Source organism: Meles meles, chromosome 5 (assembly GCF_922984935.1).
Source record: "Meles meles chromosome 5, mMelMel3.1 paternal haplotype, whole genome shotgun sequence".
Lineage (NCBI taxonomy): Eukaryota > Metazoa > Chordata > Mammalia > Carnivora > Mustelidae > Meles > Meles meles.
Genome location: NC_060070.1, coordinates 104,831,965 through 104,859,659, shown reverse-complemented (window position 1 = coordinate 104,859,659; position 27,695 = coordinate 104,831,965). Strand labels below are relative to the sequence as shown.

Sequence of the window (27,695 nt, the reverse complement as noted above, 5' to 3'; positions counted from 1 at the left end):
TTCCCTCTCTCGCTGTGTCTCTCTCTGTCAAATAAATAAAATCTTTAAAAAAGATTGGATTGTGGTGATGGTTGTACAACTCTGAAAATACAAAAGGAATATTGAATTGTACTCTTCAAATGGGTGAATTGCATGGTATGTGCATAACAATTCAATAAAACTATTTTAAAAAGATGTAATAAGTTCAAATGTTTTCTGCAATGTACCTGCTGATAAATAACAACATGAATAACAGTAGGCTTTAAACACCTTTTATTTTCACAAATTTTGTAAATTTGTCTGACTAACCCCTTTCCTGCTCCACACACATTTTTACCACCATCAACTGTAACACATCTTAGTAGATTCCACTTCAGGTTGTACTCAATCATTGTTTTCCCAACTTCTTTGAAAATATTCTCTCCTACAGTTGCTTCACAGAGACTACTTATAGAGGTTAATTTATCAGTCCCTCTAAACTCAGCAATTACTCCCAAATAAACAAGAAGAACTGAGCAGTATCATTAGCATCTGTAGACTCATCAAACACCAAGAAAAACTCAAAGTCATTTGCCTTGTTTTTAAATTGATTATTATTTTGTTTCTGATGTTCTCAGTTCTTTGAGCAACTGTTTTTGCTGAAAGTGTAATGATCTAAGTAAGTTTATTATTTTTTTCCTGGGTACATGTCTTTAGCTACTGCAATCAAGCATGATTTAATTAACTCACTATCTGTTAATGGTTTTCCTTGCATGCTAACAAATGAACCCCTCAGAAACTTATTTTGTATGCATACTCAGTTTCATTTCATTTCATTTTGCTTGGTTTTGTTCATTTGTTTAGTAAGCTCTGTGCCAACGTGGGGCCTGAACTTATGTCCCCAAGACCAAGAGTCGCATGCTTCACTGACTGAGCCAGCCAGGCACTCCTATTTCTAATTTTTGGGAAGAAATTCTACTGGGATGAGATATTTCATTTTGCATTTTCTAATTTTTTTCTGACAGTTGCTGTCCTATGAATTGGAAATATTGTGATGAGTGCTTAGTTTGGTAACACTGACACATATTATATTCTTTTAACGTGCCTATAGTGTCACTGGATCATAAACACAATGCTTTGATAACACCTAATGTGATAACAAAATAAGCCACAGTCTACTTTGCTTTAAGAGCATGAAATATGGTTTTATCTTTTTTTGTTATTTGACATGACTGGCATGTACTAGTAATGAAAAAATAAATAAAATGCCACAGTGTGACAATATGCATGGCACTGAAACACCGTGAAGTTATTGTAAACACATTACTGTGATTGGTGGGGTATTGAGCAGTGGTACTAAGTGATGAGATTGTCTCATATGGTTTCTGTCACAACTACTCAACTCTGCCCTCATAGCATGAAAGCAGCCATAACAATATGTAAAAATGGAAGTGTGGTTATGTTCCAATAAAACTATTTAACGGACACTGAAAGTTTAATTTTATATAATTTTCATATATTGTGGTATGTTGTTCTTATATTGATTTTTTTCGACTATTTAAAATGTAAAGAACATTCTTAGCTTGCAGGCTGTATAAAAGAACAGGTAGCAGGCAGATGAGCAGTACTTTGCTGAATCCCATGGTGGCTCAGTTATCATATTTAAATGGAGTTTAAACTGTATCATCTGCTTTCTTTTTTTCACCTTAATTTCTTTTCCTGTGGAGCAAGCCAGGTGCTTTATTTATTTATTTTTGATAAATAATATATATATATTTAAAAATTTTATTTATTTATTTGACAGAGAGAGAGAGAGATCAGAAGTAGGCAAAGAGGCAGGCAGAGAGAGGGGGTGGGAAGCAGACTCCCTGCTGAGCTGAGAGCCTGAGATCATGACCTGATCCACCCAGGCACCCAAGCTAGGCACTTTAAATTCTTTCTCCCCAGTGCCTCACCTCACTGTACATTACTACAATAAATTAAGAACAGAAATTGAGAGACATAATATATAGCAGGTAAGATCCTATATCAAATTGTTACAATTTGATAAAATTGAATTTTGCCAGATTTAACTGATAGGGACCTGTCAAGTATCATTTAGTGATGGTGACAGATGCCAGACTCCTAGGTCACTGGGGCTGACGATAACCCCAGGGTGGAGGGAAGGGGAATAGGGAACTATTGTTTAATAGTTCTAGAGTTTCAGTTTTGCAAGATGAAAAGGGTTCAGGATGTGGATGGTGGTGATGGTCACACAACAATGTGAATATACTTAATGCCTCTAAATTATCCACCTTAAAACGGTTAAGATGGTAAATTTTATGTTATTTGTTTTTACCACAATAATAAAATTGGAGAAAATTAGTTTATAAAAATGTTGTTTTTGTAATATCCCTACCTGTACTAAAATCTTCTATCGCTAATAGGATTTAATTATTGAGCACATCTCAAGATCTTAAAAAACACACAATTCTTTCAAGACTAACCAGCAGGAACATATCGAACCTCTTTTAGAATTACTACTTTTCAGTAGACTTCAGACCCATATTTTGTTACAACATCCACAAACAGATGATTCAATGTTTATATTACCTGCCAATTAACCAATTCAGAAAGGATATTGTGAATTTGGTAATGTTTAAACACTCCTCTTAGTTTCTAATAGTAGAAAATTCACCATTATCTTCTCCTCTTTATTGTTTGCTAGCAGAAAGCATTTCATTAATTCCCTAGATAGTACTTGTAGGATGTGAAATTAAACATGAACACAGCCATGAGAGCATCCATGATATGTGGTTGGTTGGATACTATAAGTCAGCGGTTTTCAACCATTTCTGGCAGTTCACAGTAAGAAATACAGTTTACATTTTGATCGAGGAAACACACACACAAAACTAAACCAAAACTTCATGAAACATTCTTACCCTTACTACATGTGATGCACTCTCTCAGTTTCTCTGTTGCTCCTGACCTGGCGAGAGAGTCAGGTGCTAAATAACCCAGCTTTTGTCTTATCTTCATTTAGACAGGGTGACTGGCTTACTTCCATCTTGATACATTGAGGAAGAAGACTTCTTTAGCAGAGAGGTATTAGCATAGAAATCAGAGGCTGGGAATGGTGGAAGACAATCTTTACCTGCTCCACAATGTCATTTATCCCCACCAACTGTCTACAAAAATCCTGTAACCATGCGTGGAATTGTCTGAAAGCTTGCACAAGAAAGTATATGCAAAACTTAAAGAGACTCTGGTCAAGTTTCCCCGTGGTTCTAGGACCTCCAAAATCTTCTCTAAGAAATATCAGTTTTTGTGAGTAGTTTTTCCTCGGCTGTTTTTCTGCTACTACCTTCCCCGTACCCCCACCAACCCTCGGTAGTTATGTGACTTTTCCCCATTTATCAGAAACACAGATGCCAACTTAAGCATAAAGGAAAGTAAGAGTCAATTAAAAGTTCAATTTTAGAATAACTATAAGTCATGTAAATCATCTTCCATTTCACATTTTTTTTGATTAATGCAGAACATTCTATTCATCTTGAAAGTTGAGGGCAAGATGAGATCATTATGATTTTTGCTTTAAGTAATCATATTCTAGAACATTAAATTTTAGACCAATTTCTAAAATCCACAAAATGTAATAATTCTGATGCAAGAATCAACGCCTATGCATGAAAATCAGGAGTGATTCAACTTTCAAATGTTACTTTATCAGATCAATTATAACATGAAAGGAGAAACCAATTTCTCTTTGAAATATTTGCCACATTATACCCTACATTAATATCATATATTAATGAAATAGTTGGTTACCATTTAGATAGATTCTATTATTTTTGTACTTTTATGCTCTCAAAAGTTGAGTTTAAAACATAATTAATGTGCTGAGTCACATATTTCAGATAATTTACTTAATAAATCACCTTAAGTGGTTTGCTCCCTCATCTACTACCAATAATTTTCTCACTCTAATGTTCTTTCAGAACATGTTAACGCACCATTAAAATAAAAAAAAGCAATGATTAACTACATTTCACATTTTTAAAATTATTTCCCTATCTCCTATATGTAGGTCTTTAGAAAAATACATTCATGTATCTTTATGAGTGACAGTATTTTTCTTTGATAAATTCATAGAATAATGCAGATGGAAGGAAATGTAAGGGGTATCTCCTGTTACCTGTATTGCCCAACTGGGTGTGGGTAGCCATAGGGCAAGTCAGGACCAGGAAACTAGTTAGGAGAAAATGCAAGCATTGATCGAAGAAAGAAGCCCAAGGAAATGGAATGGATCTACTTAATTCGTGTGAAGTCTAGAAAGCTACCTAAAGGCAAGGAAGGATAGATGAGTAGAATGAGTTCAAAGTGTGGAAGCCAAACTCAAGGTTCAGGAGTGTCAAAAACCGAGAGGAACAGGGGGCTCAGAGGTGGTGGCATTTGGGGACAAGGTTGTGAATTCATGATTCCATAGTAGAGAAATTGCTCAAACAGCCAAGGGGAGGCAGAACCCCAGGCAAATGTACCTCCTGTTCACACAAAGAGCCGGGAGACTAAACTTGTTCCTCCTACCAAAGGATTGAAAGATTAGTGAAATACCTTTTTTTGTTTGTTTGTTCTTTCACTACGTTGGTCACTGGAGAGAGCCTTCTAGTCTGAATCTTTTGTGAGTATATTAGATGACAAAACAGGGTCACATAAGTGGTTACAAACACAGGACCTAGAATCAATCAAACTGGCTGGATCCCTAACCATAAATCTAATACTTACTATCCACATAACATTTCTGTGCCTGTTTCCCCATTTGTGAATAATAACAGTACACCGTCATGAGTTGATATCGTTGCATATTCATTATTTTATTTACTTAGGGTATTTAGTTTATTAATAGTAGTATTTTTATTAGTAACTGAAGGAAAAAGACTCAGATCCCCCTCATACAAGCTTAGATCAAACATGTAGTGTGTCTGTATATGTGTGTGTATCTTGTTGTTTACAAGATGCAGTGGTGGGAGAGGCGTTAAGAAACATAGTTAAATGACCTGGACGCCTATGATGCTTTATCAGAAAACCAGAGTCAGTCTTTTTTTTTTTTTTTTTTTTTAAGATTTATTTTTTTATTTATTTGACAGAGAGAGAGATCACAAGTAGGCAGAGAGGCAGGCAGAGAGAGGGGAAGGAAGCAGGCTCCCTGCTGAACAGAGAGCCCGACGCGGGGCTGGATCCCAGGACCCTGAGATCATGACCTGAGCCGAAGGCAGCGGCTTAACCACTGAGCCACCCAGGCGCCCCCAGAGTCAGTCTTATTTAAAAAAAATAAAGACAAATTATTAGGGCTATCCATTTTTTTTTTTTTAAGTGGGCTCATACTAACATGGAGCTTGAACTTAAGACCCTGAGAAATTGAGTTGTATGCTTCCCTGACTGAGCCAACCAGATGCCCCAAGAACTATCCTTTTTAGGAAGGACAATCAGATGGTCTCTGATAGAGGCCTTTTTCCAAAGTGATACTTTGCTTAGTCCCCCAAGCTTGTTTAGCTTCTTGAAGGTGCTGAGTTGAATTTACTCAAATGATAGTGATGGGGCAATGAAATAATAACAGATCTATAATTTTTCAACAAAAGAAGTCTTGCTACATTGAAGGATAAAGTGGTCTAGGCAAATCCTTTACCAGCTAAAGGGGAGGAGCAGATCCCTTGTGTGTTGGGAAACAGCTGATACATTGCTGGAATGTCTGGTTGGCCCTCATTCATCTGGTTTTGGTTAGTCTAAGAACAGACCGAAGACAGGGTAGGTGCCCAGCAAATCTAACTGGGAGGATTTCCTTTAGAGGTGAGGCTAGAGTGGACAGGGAGGCAGTGTAAATGAAAAGCATGCAACAGAAATTATGGTTTTCGAAGTGCTGGAGAGTCGTGAAGGCACTTGCCATCTTGCTGGAAATTCTGTATCTCTAAGCCTCAAGGTCCTTATCTATAAAGAGATGAGTAGTACCTACCCGTGGTTGCTGCAAGGATTAAATGAATGAATGTAGGTAAAAACATTTAGCAGAAACTGAGCAGAGAGTAGGTATTCAGCACGTGTTAGCTACTACTAAAACAACTTGGTGGTCCACCTCAGGATAACCATTCAGTAATGAGGAAGCCCAGGACAAGCTGTTCCATGCTGTTTGAGGGCGATAGAGAGGTGAATAAGATTTTATCAGCCAATTCTCAGGGTGCTGCTGGTGGTGCCCCTTAATCTAGACACTAAGACCAGACTTCAACAGCTCACAGACAGCAGACCGACAGAGGTCTGGTACACTAATGGCAGTCTTACCAGTGTCTTCTTAAGGTGGATTCCTGCCTCATTTCAAATAGCATCAAAATGAAATTGTGCAAAGAATGGTGCTCACTAGAGCCAGAGAGGCCTGAACCACTCAGTATGGCATCAGCTCAAAATCTGTTTCTGTGTGGAACATGTGAATATTGTGCCACTAAATCCTTCACAGCCTAGAGGGTCAGAAGGGAACTTGGAGGAAATAGAACAAGCCAAACTGAGAGATCAGAACACCCCTGGAAACTGGAAACTCATTGCCCACTGGAATGAGAACACCCCTGGAAACTGGAAACTCATTGCCCACTGGAATGAGAAAGTCACAAGATGAAATAAACAAGCCTCATGATGTGGTAGAATGGGATCACAGTGATAAGACACTGGGACCTAGTGTTCTGAAAATGTGGTGGTTGGGGATTCAGGGTTCATATGTATGGCAAATGTGGGAAGCGAGAGATACGGGTGGATGGAGCTGAGCACTTGGTATGTACAGGCGGTTTTCCATACTAAATAAAGGAATTATCCTGGTGGGATCGAAGGCCCCATTTACCAAGTCTCCATAGAAGGATAAATGGTGAAAAGCTTCATAGACTGTGGCTTGAGGCAGGATTTAGGAAGAGTAATTGCTATACTCACCAGGATGTCTAGGGGTAGTTTCGGGGAGCCTAATATTAAGTCCTGTTGCCTTTCTTTCAAGCCTTAAAACGATGGAGTCCTTGTAGACTCTGAGCTCAAATCTTAGTACCAGTGTTTTACCTCAGAATGGGTTTATCCATCCAAATATCTAGATATAAATTAGGATGCTTAACTGGCCTGAAGATAGCTCAAGAATCAAGTTAGCCCCTTCTTCCCATGAAAGAAGTCTGTGGAAGTGGTCCCAGATAGTTAACACAGGATTCCTTTTCAGGGTTAGAACAGACATCTCAATGAAAGTTAACCTTAGGGACTCAGTTGTCTCTTTCCTAAAGTGTTCAAAGTTGTAAGAGGACAGGAAACTCATAGCACATCATCTTCAGCTAGTCTCAGGGTGGGAAGCATTCACCAGCATTTGGGAGATGTCCCAGAAATTTTATAGGTTAGAGTAGAGAGTTTTCCTCTGCTTATCCTAAGACACTTCTCCCAGTTTCAAGGAGGGTACCTAGGTGGTGTTAGTGTTGATGGATTGAGAGAATCATTTGATACTGCAGAAGTCTTGGTATCTGTATGGATCTGTATGGTTCTGATATGGTTCTCTCTCTTCTCGCCCTCTCCTTCCCTCCCTTCTTTCTTTCTTTCCTCCCTTCCTTCCTTGCTTTCTTTCATCCTCTCCCTTTCTCTCTTTTGTTCTTAACAACTCTTTAAGAACCTGATGAAAACTATGGCCCATGTTCTCCAATACAGACCCACATTTTTATATATAATTTCAGGACCCTAGAAGTCTTTTAATGAATTGCAGGTTAACAACTCCTGCAGCAGATAGCACAATAAGAATAGGCTTCAGGTTTTTGACTTTCTTCATTGAAATACAAACTCCACTATATTCTCAGTTAGTGTGTTTGCTGTGTGTTTCCCTATTTTACTCCAAAAAGTGTTTTGGGATCGACAAAGACATTTTAAGATATACTTTTCTTTTTATTACGGATCCATAGGAAGTCATTAAATTGGGATAATTTCAATAACCTTTGGAATAGTGTGTTATTGAAATATTTTTTACTAATCATCAGTTACTTATTGAAGTTCTCTGTTCTTCTTGGGATACTTGTTACCTTTGCTGTCTTAGTGACATTATTCTTTCAGGCTACCAGCATGCTAATGAATTAGCATATAAATCCATTTGCACACAATATTTAATGCAAAAGTGCTACAAAAATTATAAGAAATGGAGGAAATTTAGCTATTAAATGTTGCTATCTTTTCATTAACACAATTTGGCAATGTGTTAACACAATGACAATGTCACTATAAACCTCCTACCTTAATTTTTTTATTTTTTCACTTGAAAATGTATAAATGCTTAAAGCCCTTATGGTGGAACTGGAAGGCACTAACCTCAGCTTTCAAACTTGCTTTGTAAATTGCCCCTACTTAGAAATGGTGGAAATATTTTACACTATCTGAATAATAATGAACAATGCTGCTTAGTGATTTATAACCCTAAGAGCTTTATAATTTGATTTATGAACAGCTCTCAAATTTTCCATTGGCAGTTCATACAACGATGAGTAAATTTTCTGGCCAAATGACTCAGTATTTTGCTGCATGACTAATCCCACACTCAATGTTAGAAACTACATAAATGAATTCTATTTGCTAGTGGATAACAAATGATTACTTTCCAAAAACTGTCTGCAAAGCATTATAGGGTAGATGAATTCAATTACAGACTTTTTTTTTAAACTCTCAGACTCAGTAGACTTTTTTGAGAAGCCTGTAGTGTTCACAGAAAAGAATATCCCCCTCACCCCGACAGCATTATTCTGGATTCTACAACAAATAAGACAACGAATTCTAATTAGGCTCTAAAACTTCTAAAATGTTAGAAGAACAATTAGAAATGATTCACTTGAGATGTTTTCTCTTACAATGACACCTCCAAATTATTTTAAAAGTTTTTATTGTGGTAAAATGAATATAAAGTCTTTTCCCAGGAAAGATTTGCTGAAAGTAATATTTGCAAATAATAATTATTTTTCCTTCAAGAAACCACATTTTCAAAAGACAATAGCAATCCACCCAGATGATGACTCCACTAATTTTGGTGGCTGGAAACTGCCTCCAACATTACATTAGATGTCATAGGTTCTTCCTGATGATGCGGCTCCTTTACCTTTCAATACAAGAACACGTGCTTTTTTAGCATAGGTCTTGGTCTCAGATTATTATGAAAAACGATTTGGGAATAAATAGGTCATGCAACACATTTCCTCGGATGCCTCCCAATTTTCCTTTTATGCCATTTATGTTCTGAGAGTAAAAAACTTTACCTAGGAACAAGTAGATTATCAGTCCAAACTCAGTATGATTTATTTCTAAAAATTTGTTGCTGGAGCCATTCTTACCTAAAATTTGTTTTCAAGGGGGTAATATTTCAATGTAATATCATTGTGTGATTACCAGTCGGGTAATATGCTCACTTTCATTTATGTTTGTAATAAAATGTTACAGGTAATCTGGGCTACATTCCTAGGTATCCCTTATCTTTCCCTAAAAATCATACTCCTAGTCTGAGGATTTGTAGCCAGAGTGAGTGGGGGGGGGGGGAGACCATGGTCAGGGAACCTTCCTAACTAGTCAGGGTCTGTGTTAACTGAAGAGTCAAAGCAGCCAGAGAGCAGAAAGAACCCATCTGGGGGACTGCGGATATATTAAAACAAACAGCTACACCATAAGAAGAATGCCCTCCTCTCCTTTAACTCTTAATTTCTCTACCACTGTTGGTTCCATCTCTCAAGTTCCCTGTGAACTTGGTTAAGTAACCCATCCTGATAAAAAATAAAAATAAAAGAAAACCCATTACTCAGGTTTTAATCACAATTCTACTCATCCCTTTTAGATAAATTATCTTTTAGAGTTAGAATTTTACAGTCAACTTTCTCTAAAGACTGTGGACAGAGGCTCTCCTGTTTTCACCTCCTACTCCTCAACCCGCTAATGTCTGGTTTTAGCCTCTCCCACTAGGATGAATCAGTTCTCTGGAAGATTTCCAGAGGTCTCCTAGTCACCAGTCCTCAGTCCTCGCACGCCTTAACCTCCCATTTGTGCCTCTGTTCTAGAAAACCACTAAATGGGAACATTTCCTATTTGGGCTTCCACAGACTTGCCTTCTGCTGTCCTTCTCCAGTGAACAAATTGAAGTCATCTCCAAAGTCTGATTCTAATTCTTTCTATAGTTTCTCTCCCTCAGTCATTTTGTCTATATCCGTGACCTCAACTATAATTCATGTTGATGACTCCCAGTCTGTCTCTGGTTCTGACCTCTCCACCCACATTTCCATGCTTTTGCTGGATAATTTCATATGGATATCCTTCTGACAACTCTATTTTAATGGGTGTAAGACTCAGTTTGTCATCTTTTCCTTCAGAACTGCCCTTCCACCCTAGCTCAAAGCTTGAGTCATCTTCATTTCTTCCTTTTTTCTCAGTTGGTCTCTACACATATTAGGGCGGAGCCTTCTTTTCTTTCTGACCCATAAATTAGGAATTTGTGACACAACTGCTTATCTCTAGGGAAATACTGCAGAGCTTCTTTCTTTTTCTTTTTTATTAACGTATAATGTACTATTTGCCCCAGGGGTACAGCTGTGAATCATCTGGTTTACAGGTTTCAAAGCACTCAACATAGCACATACCCTCCCCAATATCCATAACCCAGCCACCCAACCCATCCCCCCTACCCCTCAGCTTCTTTCTTTTTATTAAAGCCCCTTACTCATCTTACTTTGGCAGGTGAATAACTCAGTGATGGGGGAAATCAGAGAGGACCTTCCAGCCACTAGGGGGCTGGGCTGATGTATGAAAGGTCCCCTTCTCACATAGGGTCCTGTCTCTTGCTCAGTCAAGCTGCAACTCTCATGGGTGGGACAGTGTCAGTCTCTTTTTGGTTTCTGGTCTCCAGGTAAGAAGTAGTATCCTGGGGGCACCTGGGTGGCTCAGTGGGTTAAAGCTTCTGCCTTCGGCTCAGGTCATGATCTCAGGGCCCTGCATCCGGCTCCCCTGCCTGTCTTTCTGCCTACTAGTGACCTCTCTTTCTCTCTCTCTCTGTCAATTAAATAAAAAATATCTTAAAAAAAAAAAAGAAGTAGTATCCTAGTGCCTTTTGGTTCTTCTTGTGTATTCTCAATTTGCTTGAGAAGCCAAAGGGAAGAAGGGCTGCATGAGAGATCATCTGCTACATACCTGATACCAAACACTCAACAATTTTTATCAACTCTTTTGTCTTCCCTTGGGTGACAGTGCTAACTCACTAGCATAAAAAGTCAAAAAATTATCTATACTTTTCCATCTTGATTGTTCATTTCTTCATATGAAACATTTGATCAAGGACCTTCCACCTCCATGCTGACTGCCAAAACTTAATTTGTGACTTTGATACAATGTCAATTATTTTTTGTAATGCAAACCTAGCAGAAAGAAAATATATGAATTCCACTAAATTAACTTCCAAAAAAGGATTGATTGGCTGATTTAATATTTATTAAATTCCACAAGCATTCGCATCACATAAACACACAGAAGCAATTAATAACATGCCATTAATTGGAGATGGGAATGAGCAACAAATCAAAAAATGGCAATGGAACCCAAACACTAAATTCTTTCAATGATTTGGTTTCCTTATTATTAGTATCCTTGAAATAACTGATTAAAGAACAAATACGAATGCTGTTAAAAAGAAATATCTATAATCCTACTGCACGGCAGTTAAGGCATTTGCCTGCCAAGAGAGATAAATGATGTTCTTGTGTGTACTTGAAACTTATAAATGGCTGCAGCAAGACACAGGATGATAACAATTGTGCTAAAATAATAGCTCAGAAAACCATAATTGCTATTTGGTTGCTTTTTGTTGTTAAAAATGCAGAGTTTGGAGCAAATTTGTTACTATGCTGTGTTTGTGATCTTAGACACCTTTCAAGGATATTTAGGCCATGTTAGCTCACTTGCAAATTTTAGTCTGTGGGAAGTATAAAGTAAAAGTGACCTTCTTAAATTCTCTTAGTTATTTCTGCCAATGGTTGCAGAAGGTTAATTCCATTTTGTTGTTTTAAAATTTTCTACAGGCCCTTGGGAGTCAATGCAGTAAAGAATTCTTCCTTTCCCGATGTGCCACACACTGCAGACTCTCAGTATTCTCTTCAATACTCCTGCACAATGGACAGGAATACAGTCTCTCACTGCAGTGGGCTGCGGTAGCAGGAGACCTTTGAGCAGTGTGAACATGGTGCAGTGCTACCTGGCAGACCCCGAGTGCCAGGCGCCTAGGAAGCCTATCCTGACCTGTAGCACAGCCACTTTTCTGGCATTCAACATTCTCACCTTATACAGCATCTGCAAGCAAGATCCTTGCATCGTCAAACCAAAACACTGAATGTGATGCAACATGTCAACAACGTGAATGTTTACTTTGCTTTAGGAAACAACTGGTACATAAGAAAATTTCATCCATGGTTTTCCATGTTTACGAACCTGGCATTTAGGAAAGGCATTAGGCAATGTCTTTTTGAGTTTCCTTTAATGCCTACACATGGTGATATGTTCAAGGCCTTGAAAACATCAATGGGTTAAGCTTTTATGCAGAATTGCACAGTTGATTTTGTATAGTTAGAAAACAGTACTGATTTTGAGATCTTACAAGCAAATACAACTTAAGTATTGTCATCTATCCTTTAAATGCTTTTCAGAATTTTACACGTCACTTTTTATGACAATTTCTTCAGTGTCTTAAATATTCCAAAGTAAGAGTCCCCCTCAGGAGTTATTAGAAACTACACAAATGCAATAATGTGTTACTTTATGCCACTATAATTGCAGTTGCCTCATGCGAGTAAATAAAACAAAATAAGCAAAAAACAGCCGTCCGTCCCCGCCTCCCATCCTTCCCCGCCAGGAAATGCCTGCATTGCCTAGGGAGCTGCATAACGCGGTACAAGTACCCGGCCCGCCAAGGCCAAAAGATGCCGCAGACTGCAGCCGCAGCGTCTTCCGGGCCAGGTGGCAGTGGCTGTCCGCAGAAAGGCACACTGCAGCGCGCCCGCCACACCTTCTGCGTTGGCACCGCACCAGAGACCACTGTAAAATCCCCCGGCCATCAACAATATACTTTTTGCTGGTCATGAGGAAAAAAGGGGGCAGGAGGGAATGTGTGCGTTTTGAGCGTGGCAGGTCATTATTTCCTCACACTCCCTAAAATACTTCTCCTCAAAATATTTAAAAGCCAATCTCCAACTTCTTTTATCTGCCCGTTCTCTCAATCTGAAATTGCCTGTCTCTTCAAACGCACTGAATGAGTCAAGGTTTGACAGTAAACGAACGCATGGATGCAGGAGGATCCAAAGTGCCCATTTCTCGGCTGAGAAATAGCACCTAGTTTGGGGGTGTAACAGTTCACGTCTGCAGACCGGAGCGTTCTCCTGAGGGAGTGCTCCCCCTTTATAGGGGCTTGGAGAGGGTGGGCCTCCCGTGCCTGGAAAACCCCAATTCCCAGGGAAGGCCCTTCCCGGTGTTCACGCTTCAGCGTGCGAGGAACCCCCCGCAAGCAATAGCTCACCCGGCTGCATCCTCCAAAGCCCCAACCTCGGGGCGGGGCGCGGGGAGGTGGGAGGTGGGGTAGCACCGCCTGCAGGCTCCCGCCAGCGCCTCACGGTTTCCCCCCTGGCTCCTTGGCGCCCCCTGTCGCCGAGCTCCCCAGCAATTCGGCCCGGGGAGGCTGGATAGGTGGAAGCCCCGGGTGTCCGGGAGCAGAGAGGCGCCGGGTCTGTGCACCCGCGGACCGCGCGGACTGGCGGGCGGCCCTGCGGGAGGGCGCTGGGCACTCAGGCCCGGGCGCAGCCCGCGGCCGCCGCCGAAGCCGCCGCAGCCATGTCCGCGCGCCCGCGTTGCCGCAGCCCGGCCGTGATGTCATCAGGCGAGCCCCCGCCGCGGCGCCCCATTCCCGCCCCCCGCGGGCCGCCGCCGCTGCAGCCGGGGCGCCGCGTCCCCGCCCCGACCCACGTGCGCTCGGCTTCTGGGATGCCGAGGCCGGCGGCGGCCGCGAGACGATGCGCGGGACCCGGGTGGCCACAGCGGCAGTGCTGCTCCTCCCAGCCCGCCGCGTCCCTGGCGGTGCTGCGCCCGGGGGCTGCGCACGGACGGGGGCGGGGGCGCCTGGGGAGGGAGGGGAGAGACTCCCCGCCGCCAAGTCCCTGCCTCATCGCCGTCTGCTGAGTCATGGCAAGCGCTCCCCGCAGCCCTGGATCACTCGCATAGCGCGGCTGGCGCGGGGTGCGCAGCCATTGGGCTGGTCGCGGGGCCGCGAGCGCCGGGCATGACGCGCTGAGCCGCGCTCGCCCGTGCCCGCCGCTTCGTGGTGCGCCCGGCACGGGTGCCTGTGCCGCCGCCCTCCAGCCCCGCCGCCTCGCCGCCCCCGCCTCGCCCGCACCATGATCGCCGCGGCTTTCCTCGTCTTGCTGAGACCCTACAGCATCCAATGTGCCCTCTTCCTCTTGTTGCTTCTGCTGGGCACCATCGCCACCATCGTCTTCTTTTGCTGCTGGCACCGCAGGCTCCAGAAAGGGAGGCATCCGATGAAATCGGTCTTTTCGGGTCGTTCAAGGAGCCGAGGTAAGACACGCCGCGACGAATTTCTTCGGGCTAAGAGGCACATTTAAGCCAATTTGGAGAGTGAATTGGAGCTCGGGTCCGCGCCGCGGTCCCTACCTCCATCATCGCCTACTCCGCAAGCCTAGTACGTTTATGTGTTTAAACATCCCTTGCCCATTTTGCCCTCACCGCCTTCCTCCGGTATCCCCGGATGGGATAGCCACGGTGATGTCCAGCGCTGGGAAGGGAGGCACGGAACCAAATTCTAAGTGTCAGTTTGCTAAGGGTAATAGAAGCGGAATCCGCTGCGGCATCCTCCCTTGACCCATCCATCGCTGGAGCTTAGGGGTAAGAAAGTCAGGCATGGAGAGTTCGGGGCTCCTCAACTCTCCCAGAACTTCCCTGAAACTTCTCGCGGAGAACTCACCTAGAGACCGGTGGCCTGGTAACCTCCCCGCCCTACAGTGTGTCCCCACCGAAATCAAGGCGTCCGGAATGTGCCTTCCTGACCCTTGTATCTCACCTAAGTCATTAGTAACTCTGCAGGTGAAGAACAAGGAGTTAAATGAAGTCTCATTTTTTCTCTTTTCTCCCCAGATGCTGTTATGAGATCCCACCACTTTCGTTCTGAGGTAATTTATTTAGCGCGCACGCTCAAGGTCAGAAGAAGTTCTCTTTCCTGAGTACCAATATTAATCATATGCGTGTTAAGAAACCAGTAGGGCATTGAATGGCGAGCATGCTGCCCCCAAGCCGAAAGTGACGTTTCTGTTTAAGCGGTTCTCCAACATTAGTGCCTAGCAAACGGACGGTGTTCACAGATTTCTTGTGGAGCGGAGACGCTGTACCAGAGGGGCAGACAGCCCCTAAAAGCGCTACAGACCTTAGGAAACTTAGCCCCCTGGGTGGATCTCCGTTTCATTTACAATCTGTAATTTGCCGGTGGAAGCTCTCTGGGTGCTGTCAGCTGGCTGTGCTGGTTGCCTTGAACTTGGATAGCCGACGACAGAGAAGGGCTTTTAGGAACTTAGTGCAGAGCCATTTGATCCATATGCATTTCATTTTAGGCTTTCAGGCGTACCTTCATATTCACCCATAAAGCTGTCCATGTTTTATTGGGGCCATCTGAGGATTTTTTTGCAAAGTGATGGCTGGTGATCTGGCTTTATCTGATCGTGTGTGCTGGTCTTTGCTTTCGGAATGTGGACCATACCTCCGTGAGCAAGTGATGTGGGTGCAGTGATGAGGGTGGACTACTGTGGGACTGAGCCCCCTGAAGGTAGAACAAAACAAAAGCACAAGCTCTCCATGGCCCAGCGTCCCTCTATGAGTTTCCAGGCCAACCCCCACTTAGTGTGAGATAATTTTCTCTCTTTTCAGGAGAATTTCACACAGCCAGGCTGGGAGGTTACTGGTAACAATGCATGATGTGGTTTACTCATTTTAGCAAAGACTTCATAGTTAGACACCCTCCATTTCCTTGGCATTTACCTGAGAAGTTATTCCACATTTCGTTTCACTAGTTAATCATGTTTTATTGAACCCTAGATGTTTTATTAGGCTCTGGTTGCTTGAAAGCATTAACTGCATTAGAACGTCATTATAATGTTGCACAGTCAGTAATTCTACTGCATTGAGCCCTGGAGGGTGAGAACTCCGTTCCCAGTTTAGGATACTTAAGGAAAAAATTAACTAGTCAGATAATCAAGAGGTTCCGTTCCTGTCTTTACACTAACTAGCTGTGTGGTTCTGGTAAACTTTCTTAACTTCTCAGCACCTCAGTTTCCCTATCTAGAGAGTAGAACCAATAGTACCTTGTAGAGTTACAGTGGGAGGGGAGATTTACAAGTAATGATATAAAAAAAATACTCAGTTCATAGTAAATATTCAATACTGAGTAGCAATCATTACATCTTGTAAAATTGAATTTAAAAATGTGGAAGAATAAAAATCTTTGCACAATTTGAAGTCTTAATTAAGCTAATTGAAATTTATGGGAGACAACATAAACTGTGTCTATTATGAAGCAGCATTTTTGGATATCTGATTAATAGACTAACTCCTTTAGATGTGACAAAAAATAAACAATGGTCTCTCTGCCTGCCTCTCTGCCTAGTTGTGATTTCTCTCTGTCAAATAAATAAAATATTTAAAAAAAAATGTAAGTCACTAATTATAACAAAATGGATTTGCTTAGAATATTTTTTCCTCAGTGTGACTCACTGACTCAGTCCGTGGAGCATGCTGAGTCTTGATTTTGGGGTTGTGGGTTCGGACCCCATCTTGGGTGTGGAGCTACTTAAAAAAGAGGAAAAAATATTTTTTTCCTCAGGAAATTAAATACAATAGTGGCTTAATTTGTTGATGGGCTAATTATTTTCCTTTTTGTACCAAATTTCTTTGATCAACTACTCAAAGAATGTTATTTTATAAGTGAAAATCCTGAAACTGTTTTGTATGAAAGTGTCATATTTCCTCACTGTTTTCTTCACTGGTAAAATATTTCCATATTTTACCACAAATACACCATCTCCCTATGAAGAAAACATTGGAAATTATTTTTTCTTCTCCCCTTTTCTCAAAATGCCATTTCTAGAAGGATTTTCTCCTTCTTGAGAATTACCTCTGAATATTTTGGGTTTCATCATTTAAAAAAATTAGAATTTGAGCAGCATAATGGATATTCTTATTGCTTTTTAGTAGTAGCTGCTGCAAAAATATTTCTCAAAGAAATTGTTTTGATTTTTGACAAGTCATAATCATATTGAACTAAGAAGTTAGGTGCCTTCCTCATTCCTCATTCCAATCTCAGTAAGTAGATAATTCACTTTCAGCATTTCCATAGTGGTCAAATGAGGAAAATGAGTTTAGGATGTGCTGACTCATTTTGGAATGTGAAAGAGCTTTGGGAAAGCCCTTGAACATGTGAAGAAGTTTGTGAGGCCCATGCTGCTTTTCCTGGCAGAGGATAATGCTTCTGCTACCTACGAGCCCAGTAAGGAGTTCAACTGGACTGGAAATTTCAGGATGTTCCTTCCCAGGTAGTCAGAGAATTACTTGTCCAGGGGGAAAGACCCTGGCATCAGAACCCTCTTTGCTTTGTGAAGAAAGTCACATCTCTCCTCTGAGGAGCTCCAGCTTTGTTTTCTTCACTAAGTATATAATATGCACATTTCTTCAACATGCAGCAGTTTCTTCCTCATGAAGCAATAACTAAATAATATCCATGTTTATAATATGTTTTGGAACTGTTACCACCTACCAGTCCTTTTGATTTTGATATACTTGTAAATTCATCTTTACTGGCTTGATAGACCTCTGAAACTGTTAACCCAGCCAGCAAGGGTTGAAGGCTGTAACTCCAGCTCACTGATAGTTATAAAGACCCAATGAGATAGATAGAAATATCTTACATTTTTTGTATGTATGTATGAATGAATGAATGATTTATGTATGAATATAATTTATGTATGAATATAAAGAACTTGTGTAGTGTTGGGGGTTTTTTGGGTCATAAACAGCTAATGAAGAGAAATGACTTCACATTGAAGTAGGACACTGTAGAAAGCAGGTGTTTAATCTGGGTATCTAAGAAGGGTACTTTTTCTGAGGATTTATGTTTTATGCTGTGACTTTACACAATGGTTAACTGTTTCCCTGGATTCCTGTGGTGAAAATTGGTCAGTGACAATCCTGATTTTAAGGAAATTTCAGAAAGTGATATGGGTAATTGAGGTACCATTAGATTTCAAGAAAGAGTCTTGGGAGTACTTCAGTGAAGACAATTATAATGTCCTTTGAGAATACCCAGAGTGAACAGTGGTAAATGATCCCTATTCATCAGCTCAGTGGAATAAGGGAAGCCTTGTTTCACACAGGGAGAGGGAAGAGTGTCTATCAGGATTTGAGTAAATATCTTCACTTCCCGTTTCAGGTAAAGGAAACAAAAGAGTTAAATTAAGCAGTTCCCAAAGAGTCACATAGCAAGATAAGGACTGAGTAAGACAAGAACTCCCTGGCTACATTTTGTCTGCCCTGTGGTTAACTGTGTCACTCATAGCTCAGGGAGTAATATGCCCAACATTCTCAATGAAAGGGGCAAGCTAAGTTGAGTGCATTGTTAATGGACATTTCTTACAAAGCAGAATAGATTAATCCTTTAGGCTTTTCCAGTGATTATCCAAGTTATCCTAGATGAAAGGATGTTCCACATAAACTCTCTTGGCCTCATTATATTCCCAGAGTGAACCTTTATCAAACGATGCAAGAATAGTCAGCAAAATAACCATATTTCATAACTTCTCATTAAATGTGTATATTTCATGGAGAATTACCCAATTTAGTGCATTACAGAAAATGATAGTTTGTTATTTAGCTCTCTTTTATAATTGGGTTATCTTTATAAATAAATTCTTTGCCTAGAGTTAAATTCTAGGTCTAAATTAATTTATCCTCATTAAATCAGTCAAAAATGGAACTCTACACATGATATGGTATTCATTTATCTTCATGCAATTATTTTCAAAACAAATTTCCTTTTTTTTCTGTACAACATGTGATGTTAGATAGTAGAGCTAACAGAAGGTTTGAGGTATAGCCTCTGCCATTGACAATTATTTCTAGGTCATTTCCTATATCAGTACTGAAATATTATAGTTGCTGGTTTCTTCTGTTACGGTAACTGAACTGCTGTGCTGTTTCCAACTGTGAATCACAAATGTGGCAAAAGCATCAAAGGCCAGGGTATACAAGTACAGCCAATATATTTGTAAAAAAGACAAATTCACCCTGTTCACAGGGCTTTATTCAGCCAGCATTCACCACTACCATATAATTTTTCCTTGCTTTAGCTACATGGCAACAAAACAGTGTTAAAAGGAAAAAAAAAAAAAAAAGGAAGAGAAGCCTGCTTTTCCCCCATGCAATCCAAGCCAATTAAATGCAATCTAGATGAAAGTTAAAATATTCCAGAGCAGTTTGAATCTTTATATAATCTTTTTTTTTTTTTAAAGTTTTTATTTATTTATTTGACACAGAGAGAGTTCACAAGGCAGGGAGCTAGACACAAAGAGAGAGGGGAAGCAGGCTCCCTGCTGAGCAGAGAGCCTGATTTGGGGCTTGATCCCAGGACCCTGAGATCATGACCTGAGCTGAAGGCAGAGGCTCAACCCACTGAGCCACCCAGGTGCCCCAATCTTTGTTTAATCTTAAGGCTCAAGAATGACTTTTTTTTTTTTTTTAGATTTTATTTATTTATTTTGACAGTCAGAGATCACAAGTAGGCAGAGAGGCAGGCAGAGAGAGGAGGAAGCAGGCCCTCCGCTGAGCAGAGAGCCCGATGTGGGGCTTGATCCCAGGAGACTGGGATCATGGCTTGAACCAAAGGCAGAGGCTTTAACCCACTGAGCCACCCAGGTGCCCCAAGAATGACTCTCTTTTGAGATTTGGTTTATAAAATAGTACTAGGCTAATCGCAAGTCTTGGTTTAATGAAAGGAATATGAAAATAGAGTTCGAATCCTGATTTTGGGTTTTAGCTGTGCCGCTAACTGTGTGATCTTGGTTAAGTTCTTAGTATCTCTGAGACTTAGAGTTGGTGTTCACTGGTAACATGAAAATGGTCGCTGAAGCCCTTTCCAGAAGTAACAGGCCATGTTTGTGCTATGTGCAAAGCATCATGCTAAAAAGGCATTATGTAAAACATGATTCCTGCTTTCTAGGAGATTAAGGCAAAGATGAAGATATAATTAACAAAAATACAAGTAAATTATGTATAGAAAAGGATTGGTTGAGGGGGTAGCCTGGGAGGCTCAGTCAGTTAAGGATCTGCCTTTGGCTCAGGTTATGAACCCAGGGTCCTGGGATAGATTCCTGTGCTGTGCTCTCTGCTCCGTGGGGTATCTGCTTCTCCCTGTCTCTCTACCCCTACCCCCTTGCTAATGCTCTCTCTCTCTCAAATAGATAAATAAATAAAATCTTTAAAAAAAAGAAAAGGAATGTTTGGAATAGTTCTGGTGAAGTGACTGCTTCTAGCTGGGGTGATCAGAAAAGCCTTCCAAGAGGCAGTGATATTTTTGCTGAAACACGCAGGTTGGATAGTATCTGGCTAGACAGAAAGGAATGAGAGCAACCTCCCAGCAGAACGCATGGGGATAGGCAAAGATTTAGGAAGGCACATGGCTGTTTTCAGAGTTCAGAGTATGCCAATATAATTAGAAAAAAAAAGGGTTCCTAGCTCTACATTCCCTTAAATCTGTAAAGAAATATAAATGAATGCCAGCTATAATAATATTTTATATAATATTTTATATAATATTTTTCGTATACTACTTGAGAGTTGGCAAAGGCCCTTGACATAACATTATTTTATTTGAACACTGTAGGAGGTCACCTGTTATGAGCCCTCTCAGGAGAAGCAAAAAAAATAAATCGCTTTTTGATTTCTTTTATGGCAACTATAGTGAAACAGTCCCCTCACTCTTTTTTCACACTTAGGGAGAATGGGGAGTCATGTCCACTGCTGCAGAGGTCCTGGGAGAATGACTGGATGTGTGGCTTTCTGGTCACCCTGAAGCTGTGCTTTTGCAGGATACCATATTTTTCAGGTCCAGCGCTCAAGAATCATTGGGTTGTATTTTGACTTCAGACACCATATGTCCGGCATTTGTGACATCTGGCTCATGTGTTCAGTGTGGTCATTAAATTCTAATGCAAAGTATAATAAATTTGTAGGTAATTAGATATACACCAGGTGATTTTTATCAGCTTTTTTTTTTTTTAAAAGATTTTATTTATTTATTTGACAGAGAGAGATCACAAGTAGAGAGGCAGGCAGAGAGAGAGAGAGGGAAGCAGGCTCGCTGCTGAGCAGAGAGCCCGATGCGGGACTTGATCCCAGGACCCTGAGATCATGACCCGAGCCGAAGGCAGCGGCTCAACCCACTGAGCCACCCAGGCGCCCCGATTTTTATCAGCTTTGAAATATATTACATTTTTCATAAGTATTCAAAATGTGCCTCTGCTTTTAAACTTCTTCCTTGCAAATTTGTCTCCTGTAAGGATTGTTCTAGGTATTTATTTATGTCCTCCTCAAATTCTCAAGCCTACTCCTTCACCCTTGGCCAGTGACTTCTGTCTGCTAACTCACAGAGAACATCGATGCCATCAAGCAATAGCACTTAGTTTATTTATTTATTTGCGAGAGAGCATGAGCAGGGATGAGGAGGTCAGAGGGAGAGGGACAAGCTGACTCCCCACTGAGCAAGGAACCTGACTTGGGGCTTGATCCCAGGACCCTGAGATCATGACCTGAACTGAAGCAGATGCTTAACCAACTGACCCACCCAGGTCCCCCAAGCAATAGCACTTTAAACTTTTTGGCTCCTACCAACTAAGTGTATCTTAAACTTCCCTCCCAGTCCAATAGAAAAACCCATCTGTCATCCTCCATTCTCGTGTTTCATTCTTATTCTTGAATTCCTTTTCTTCCCGACTCTTGGAGATGTTTTTCCATGAATCATCCCCTCCTCATTTATTTTGTCTGGCTCCCTCCTTGCAGGCTCCTTTCCCTAACACATAAGCATCATATGTGCTGTCTTTTAAAAAAATTTTTTAATTTAAATCCTATTTAATTAACACATACTATATTATTAGTTTCAGAGGTAGAGTTCAGTGATTGATCAGTTGTGTACAATGTCCGGTGCTCATTACATCAGGTATCCTCCTTAATGTCCATCACCCAGTTACCCCATGCGTCACCCATCTCCCCTCCAGCACGTTCCCTGTAGTTAAGAGTCTGTTATGGTTTGTATCCCTCTCTGTTTTTCTTTTATTTTGTTTTTCCTTCCCTTCCCCTATGTTCTTCTGTCTTGTTTCTTAAACTCCACTAATGAGTGAAATCATACGGTATTTGTCTTTCTTTGACTTATTTCACTTAACATAATACCTTCTAGTTCCATCCATGTCATTGCAAATGGCAAGATTTCACTCTTTGTGATGGCTGAGTAATATTCCATTGTAAATTTGGATCACATCTTTTTTATCCATTCATCTGTGGATAGACATCTAGGCTCTTTGCATAGTTTGGCAATTGTGGAAATCGTTGCTATAAACATTTGGGTGCATGTATCCCTTCAAATCACTATGTTTGTATCCTTTGGATAAATACCTAGTAACACAATTGCTGGGTCATAGGGTAGCTCTATTTTTAACTTTTTGAGGAAACTCCATGCTGTTTTCCAGAGTGGCTGCTATGTGCTGCCTTTTGAAAGTAATACAAACCTCCTTATACCACCAGGTCTTCTCTTGGGGAGAGAAGTTTCCTGAAAAAGAGTCTTTTGTTATCTTCCCTTTCTCATCTCTCATTTAATCCTCAACTTTGTGTAATCTGGCTTCTCTTACTACTACTTAAAATCATTCACTCTTAGCTCACCAATGAGTTCACAGTTGTTCAATCAAATATTTCAGTCTTTTTTGTTTTAAAAAGATTTTATTTATTTATTTGATAGAGAGAGACACAGCGAGAGAGGGAACACAAGCATGGGGAGTGGGAGAGGAAGAAGCAGGCTTCCAGCTGAGCAGGGAGCCTGACGTGGGGCTTGATCCCAGGACCCTGGGATCATGACCTAAGCTGAAGGCAGATGCTTAACAACTGAGCCACCCAGGTGCCCCCAGATATTTCAGTCTTTAACTTAATCACGTATCTTGCATTTGACACTGATCCTTCTTTGAAACTTTACTCCCAGGTTTTTGGACAATATTCTTAATTTTGCTCCATTTTCTGGCCATGGTTCCCTCTGTTCCTGCATTGGATCCTCCTCCTACTTATGTGTTGATATTCCCCTCGTTCTGCATTGGGCCCAGTTCTTTTTAACATCTTTATTGAGCTATAATTCACATGCTATACAGTTCACCTATTTAAAATATACCATTCAGTAAGTTTTAGTATATCTGCAATGTTGTGCAACCATCACACAATTTAATTTTAGAACATTTTTATTACTGTCAAAAGAAACTCCATACCTGCAAGCAGTCATTCCCCTTCCCCTCTCCCACTTCCATCCTCCATCCCCAACCTTAAGCAACTACTAACCTATGTTTTGTCTTAATAGATGTGTGGGGCCTCATTTTTGCCCACCCTATTTCAACTCTCCTTGTAGGGTCTAACCATACTTACTGTTTTAGTTTACCCACATACAGCGGTTACTCAGAAATCTGTATCTCAAATTCAGACTTCACTCTTGACCTCCAGCTACAGACAGTTAGCTGCTTCCCCCTCATTTTCACGTGGAGGTACCATAGGTATCTCAGACTGAACACTGAACTTGTCAGTCCCAAATCCTATCTGCCACTGTTTTGGGGAGTGGCACTACCCTCACCCCTACCCTCTGCAGCTGCTCGAGGTAGAAATCTGGAAGAGATGGCAGATCCCTTCCTGTCCATTCTGTCCTCTTTTAAATCTCTGGAGTCTGCCTCCCTTACTACATCCATTATGGTTACCTTGGTTCAGACCCTATAATAATAGGTCTCCAGACCAGTCCTTCTGCCTCCCCATTTCCAATCCACATGCACTAATTTAATAAGAATCATTAAAAAATAAAAATTCATTTTCTTTTTTTTTTAAGTAGGCTCCGTGCCAAGCATGGAGCCCAACATGGGGCTTGAACTCAAGACCCTGAGATTGAGACCTGAGCTGAGAGTTGGCCACCCAACTGACTGAGCCACCCAGGTGCCTCATAAAATACAAATTCTTAAGACTTTTATTATTAAGGGAGATATTGAGATTCAAGTAACCCCAACATAAAAATGGATTATTAATAAATAGGGATTTATATCCCCTGACAGCATGAAGTCTAGGGATGCTGCAGGCTTTGCTTGAGCTTCATGGCTGTAGGATGGCTCACGGCTGCAGACATCATGCCCAAATTCAAGGAGGGAAGGAGAGGAAGGGATAGAGCTAGCCAAGGAAGGATATTCATCAGGAAACCAAAATTTTTGCCAGAAGCCCTTCCAGTTAGGTTTCTTCTTACACTTCAATGGTCAGAACTGTGTCACAGGCCCTCTGCAAGGGAAGCTTGGGATAGAGCTTTTATTTTTTCCTAGCTTCTGTCATAGAGGTATTCAAGGCAGAAAGGTTGGGTAAGCCATATTCCTCCCCTACTTCAAGTCCTTCAGTGGCCTCCCACTGTCTCCAAGGCAATTAAGTTCAACTTTCCTTTTTTATTTTTATTTTTAAGTAATTTCTGCACCCGATGTGGGGGTTGAACGTACAACCTGGAGATCAGGAGTGCATGCTCCACGGACTGAGCCAGCCAGGTGCCCCAAGTTCAATTTTCTCAATATGACGTCAGGATGATTCCTATCCTGATGTCCTTTTGATAGCTCTAGTCTGAACATTTGTCCACATTTTTAATTCTCCAAACAGATTGTGACCTTTTAGTATTATTCTTTTGTCCATGTAATTTCCAACTGAGAAAGCCTCTTTCTCTTTTCCATTTCTCTCATTGCCCGCCCACCGCCAGCAAAAACAAAAATACTCAGGCACAAAAGGCTAACTCTTGATTTCCCTTTGAAACTTAGATCATAGATAATTTCTTCCAGGAAACTTTCCTAGTTCCCTCTTCATAATAATAATTGAGTTCTTTGTTCACCACTTCTGCAAGATTGTGAATATCTTGAAGGTAGTCTAAATTGCTAGTTCTTAGCTCAGCGTCTGGCACTGAATAAAGCTTGGTAAATGTTTGCTAAATAAATGAATGAAATGTTTTCTTTTTAAAAATTTATTACACTTATTTTTTAAAAGATTATTTATTTATTTATTTATTTGGGAGAGAGTGAGAGGGAAAGAGATCACAGAGGGAGAGGAAGAGGGAGAAGCAGACTCGCTGCCAAACAGAGAGCCTGATGTGTGGCTCTATCCCAGGATCCTGAGATTGTGACCAGAGCTGAAAGGAAAAGTTTAACCAACTGAGTCACCGAGACACCCTGTTTTCCTTTCTTTTCTTTTAAAGATTTATTTATTTATTTTAGAGAGATAGAATGGAGGGGAGGCGCAGAAGGAGAGGGAGACTCCAAGCAGACTCCATACTGAGCTTGGAGCCTGATGCTGGGCTCAGTCCCATTACCTTGAGATCAGGACCTGAGCCAAAACAGAGTCAGATGCATAATTGACTGCACCATGTGGACAACCTGCTGTTTTCTTTATAAAGTCAGTTTAATTCTTAATTTTCATGGATTGTGTAACTTTCCAAATATCCCTGTATCTGTCTTTACTAAAAGGGAAATAGATGGTTTTCATTTTTTATTTCAGAAATACAGTTATGCCTTAGTTAACTTTGTGTATTTACTTTGAAAATACACAGATTCAGGCATTTTTAAAAGAATTGAAAATATTCCCTGACATTTTATTCATTATTGAAGGGATTTATGTACTTCGATGTGAGAGTTTTGAATGAAAATTTTAATATTTAATATTTTTACTCCAATTTATAATATGAAAAAATCAATGTAAGTTTATTCTGAATTGTCTTGTATCCAATCTACGTTATCACTGGTATTGTCACTCAGTTCTAGTGCCTGAATTTTGTTTTGTTTACAATCACATTGGTGCCAAGTGGTATTGTTTTAACTATCATGACCTTAAGAAAAAAGATTAGGGCAGTGTTAATGTGTAATTTATGCATTCATGTCAGGTGAGAGCCAAATGTTGTGGTTTGGTAATCTCTGTACAACTATTTTTGAGAAATGTGGTGGTAATTTGAATAAAGAACATCAGGGGCACCTGGGTGGCTCAGTGGGTTAAAGCCTCTGCCTTCGGCTCAAGTCATGGTCCCAGGGTCCTGGGATTGAGCCCCACATTGGTCTCTCTGCTCCGTGGGGAGCCTGCTTCCCCCCCCCCTTGCCTCTCTCCCTACTTGTGATCCCTGTCTGTCAAATAGATAAAATCTTAAAAAAAAAGAATGACAGAAATATCAAATACCATTGTAAATATATAATTCCATTTCATTCCTTTTAATTTAAAATACATATAATTGTTTATTTTTTAATTTAATTTTATTTTGTAAAGATTTTATTTATTTATTTGCCAGAGAGAGAGCACAAGTAGGCAGAGAGACAGGCAGAGAGAGTGGGGGAAGCAGGCTCCCCATGGAGCAGAGAGCCTGATGTGGGCCTAGATCCCAGACCCTGGGATCATGACCTGAGCGAAGGCAGAGGCTTAACCCACTGAGCCACCCAGACGCCCCATGTAATTGTTTAGAGCACAAATTATAACATTGTCTTGTGGGATGTATGATGTGTGGATAGAGGTTTGACAACAATAGTGTAGGCAAGTACAGGGAAATAAGTGGACTCCCTGTATGAGTGCAACATTTTTACATTTTATATGAGGCAGTATATTAACTCTAAGTAGAATGAAAAGTTAAGGATGCACATTTTAATTCCAATAAAATAAAACCAATAAAAAATAATGATATTTTGATTTATTTATTTATAATAGATAAACCTAAATTAAATTCTAAAAGATATCCAAATGATTCAAAGAAGGAAGAAATGAAGGAAGAAAGAGACAAAAAACAGAGGGGACAGGCTGAAAATAAAATCTGAAATGGTAGACCTAAATCCATATTATAATTGTATTAAATATTAATGGATTAAACACTCTGGTTAAGAGAAAGATTATCAGAGGGACACCTGGGTGGCTCAGTGGGTTAAGTCTCTGCCTTCGGCTCAGGTCATGATCTCAGGGTCCTAGGATTGAGCCCTGTGTCAGGCTCTCTGCTCGGCGGAGAGCCTGCTTCCCCCTCTCTGCCTGCCTCTCTGCCTGCTTGTGATCTCTGTCTGTCAAATAAATTAAAAAAATTCTTTTTTTTTTTTTTTTTTTTTTAGATTTTATTTATTTATTTGACACAGAGAGAGAGATCACAAGTAGGCAGAGAGGCAGGCAGAGAGAGAGGAGGAAGCAGGCTCCCTGCGGAGCAGAGAGCCGGATGTGGGGCTCGATCCCAGGACCCTGAGATCATGACCCGAGCCGAAGGCAGCGGCTTAATCCACTGAGCCACCCAGGCGCCCCCAAAAAATTCTTTTTTTTTTTAAAGAGACATTATCAGAATGTAAACATAGTGAGACCTGACTATGTGCTGTTTATAACAGATATAC

The 27,695-nt window shown here is 40.8% G+C and overlaps 2 protein-coding genes across 15 annotated transcripts in view; one reads left to right on the top strand and one right to left on the bottom strand.

Annotated features, from left to right (window-relative positions):
* Window positions 1-13,734, bottom strand: part of BEND6 (BEN domain containing 6) — a 49,311-nt gene extending 35,577 nt beyond the window's left edge. For all 3 annotated transcript variants that reach the window (XM_046005421.1, XM_046005424.1, XM_046005423.1), the window contains exon 1: window positions 13,511-13,734. The gene's annotated coding sequence lies outside the window, so the exon portion shown is untranslated. The remainder of the gene's footprint in view (window positions 1-13,510) is intronic.
* Window positions 13,735-14,272: 538 nt separating this feature from the next.
* The window catches only part of DST (dystonin), a 480,329-nt gene continuing 466,906 nt past the window's right edge, over window positions 14,273-27,695 (top strand). For 8 of the 12 annotated variants that reach the window (XM_046005387.1, XM_046005409.1, XM_046005395.1 and 5 more), the window contains exons 1-2: window positions 14,273-14,562; window positions 15,139-15,200. In XM_046005387.1, coding sequence (XP_045861343.1) covers window positions 14,382-14,562; window positions 15,139-15,200 — 243 coding nt within the window. In that variant the 5' untranslated portion in view covers window positions 14,273-14,381. The remainder of the gene's footprint in view (window positions 14,563-15,138; window positions 15,201-27,695) is intronic. The other 4 variants (XM_046005408.1, XM_046005389.1, XM_046005404.1 and 1 more) reach the window with 3 other exon arrangements.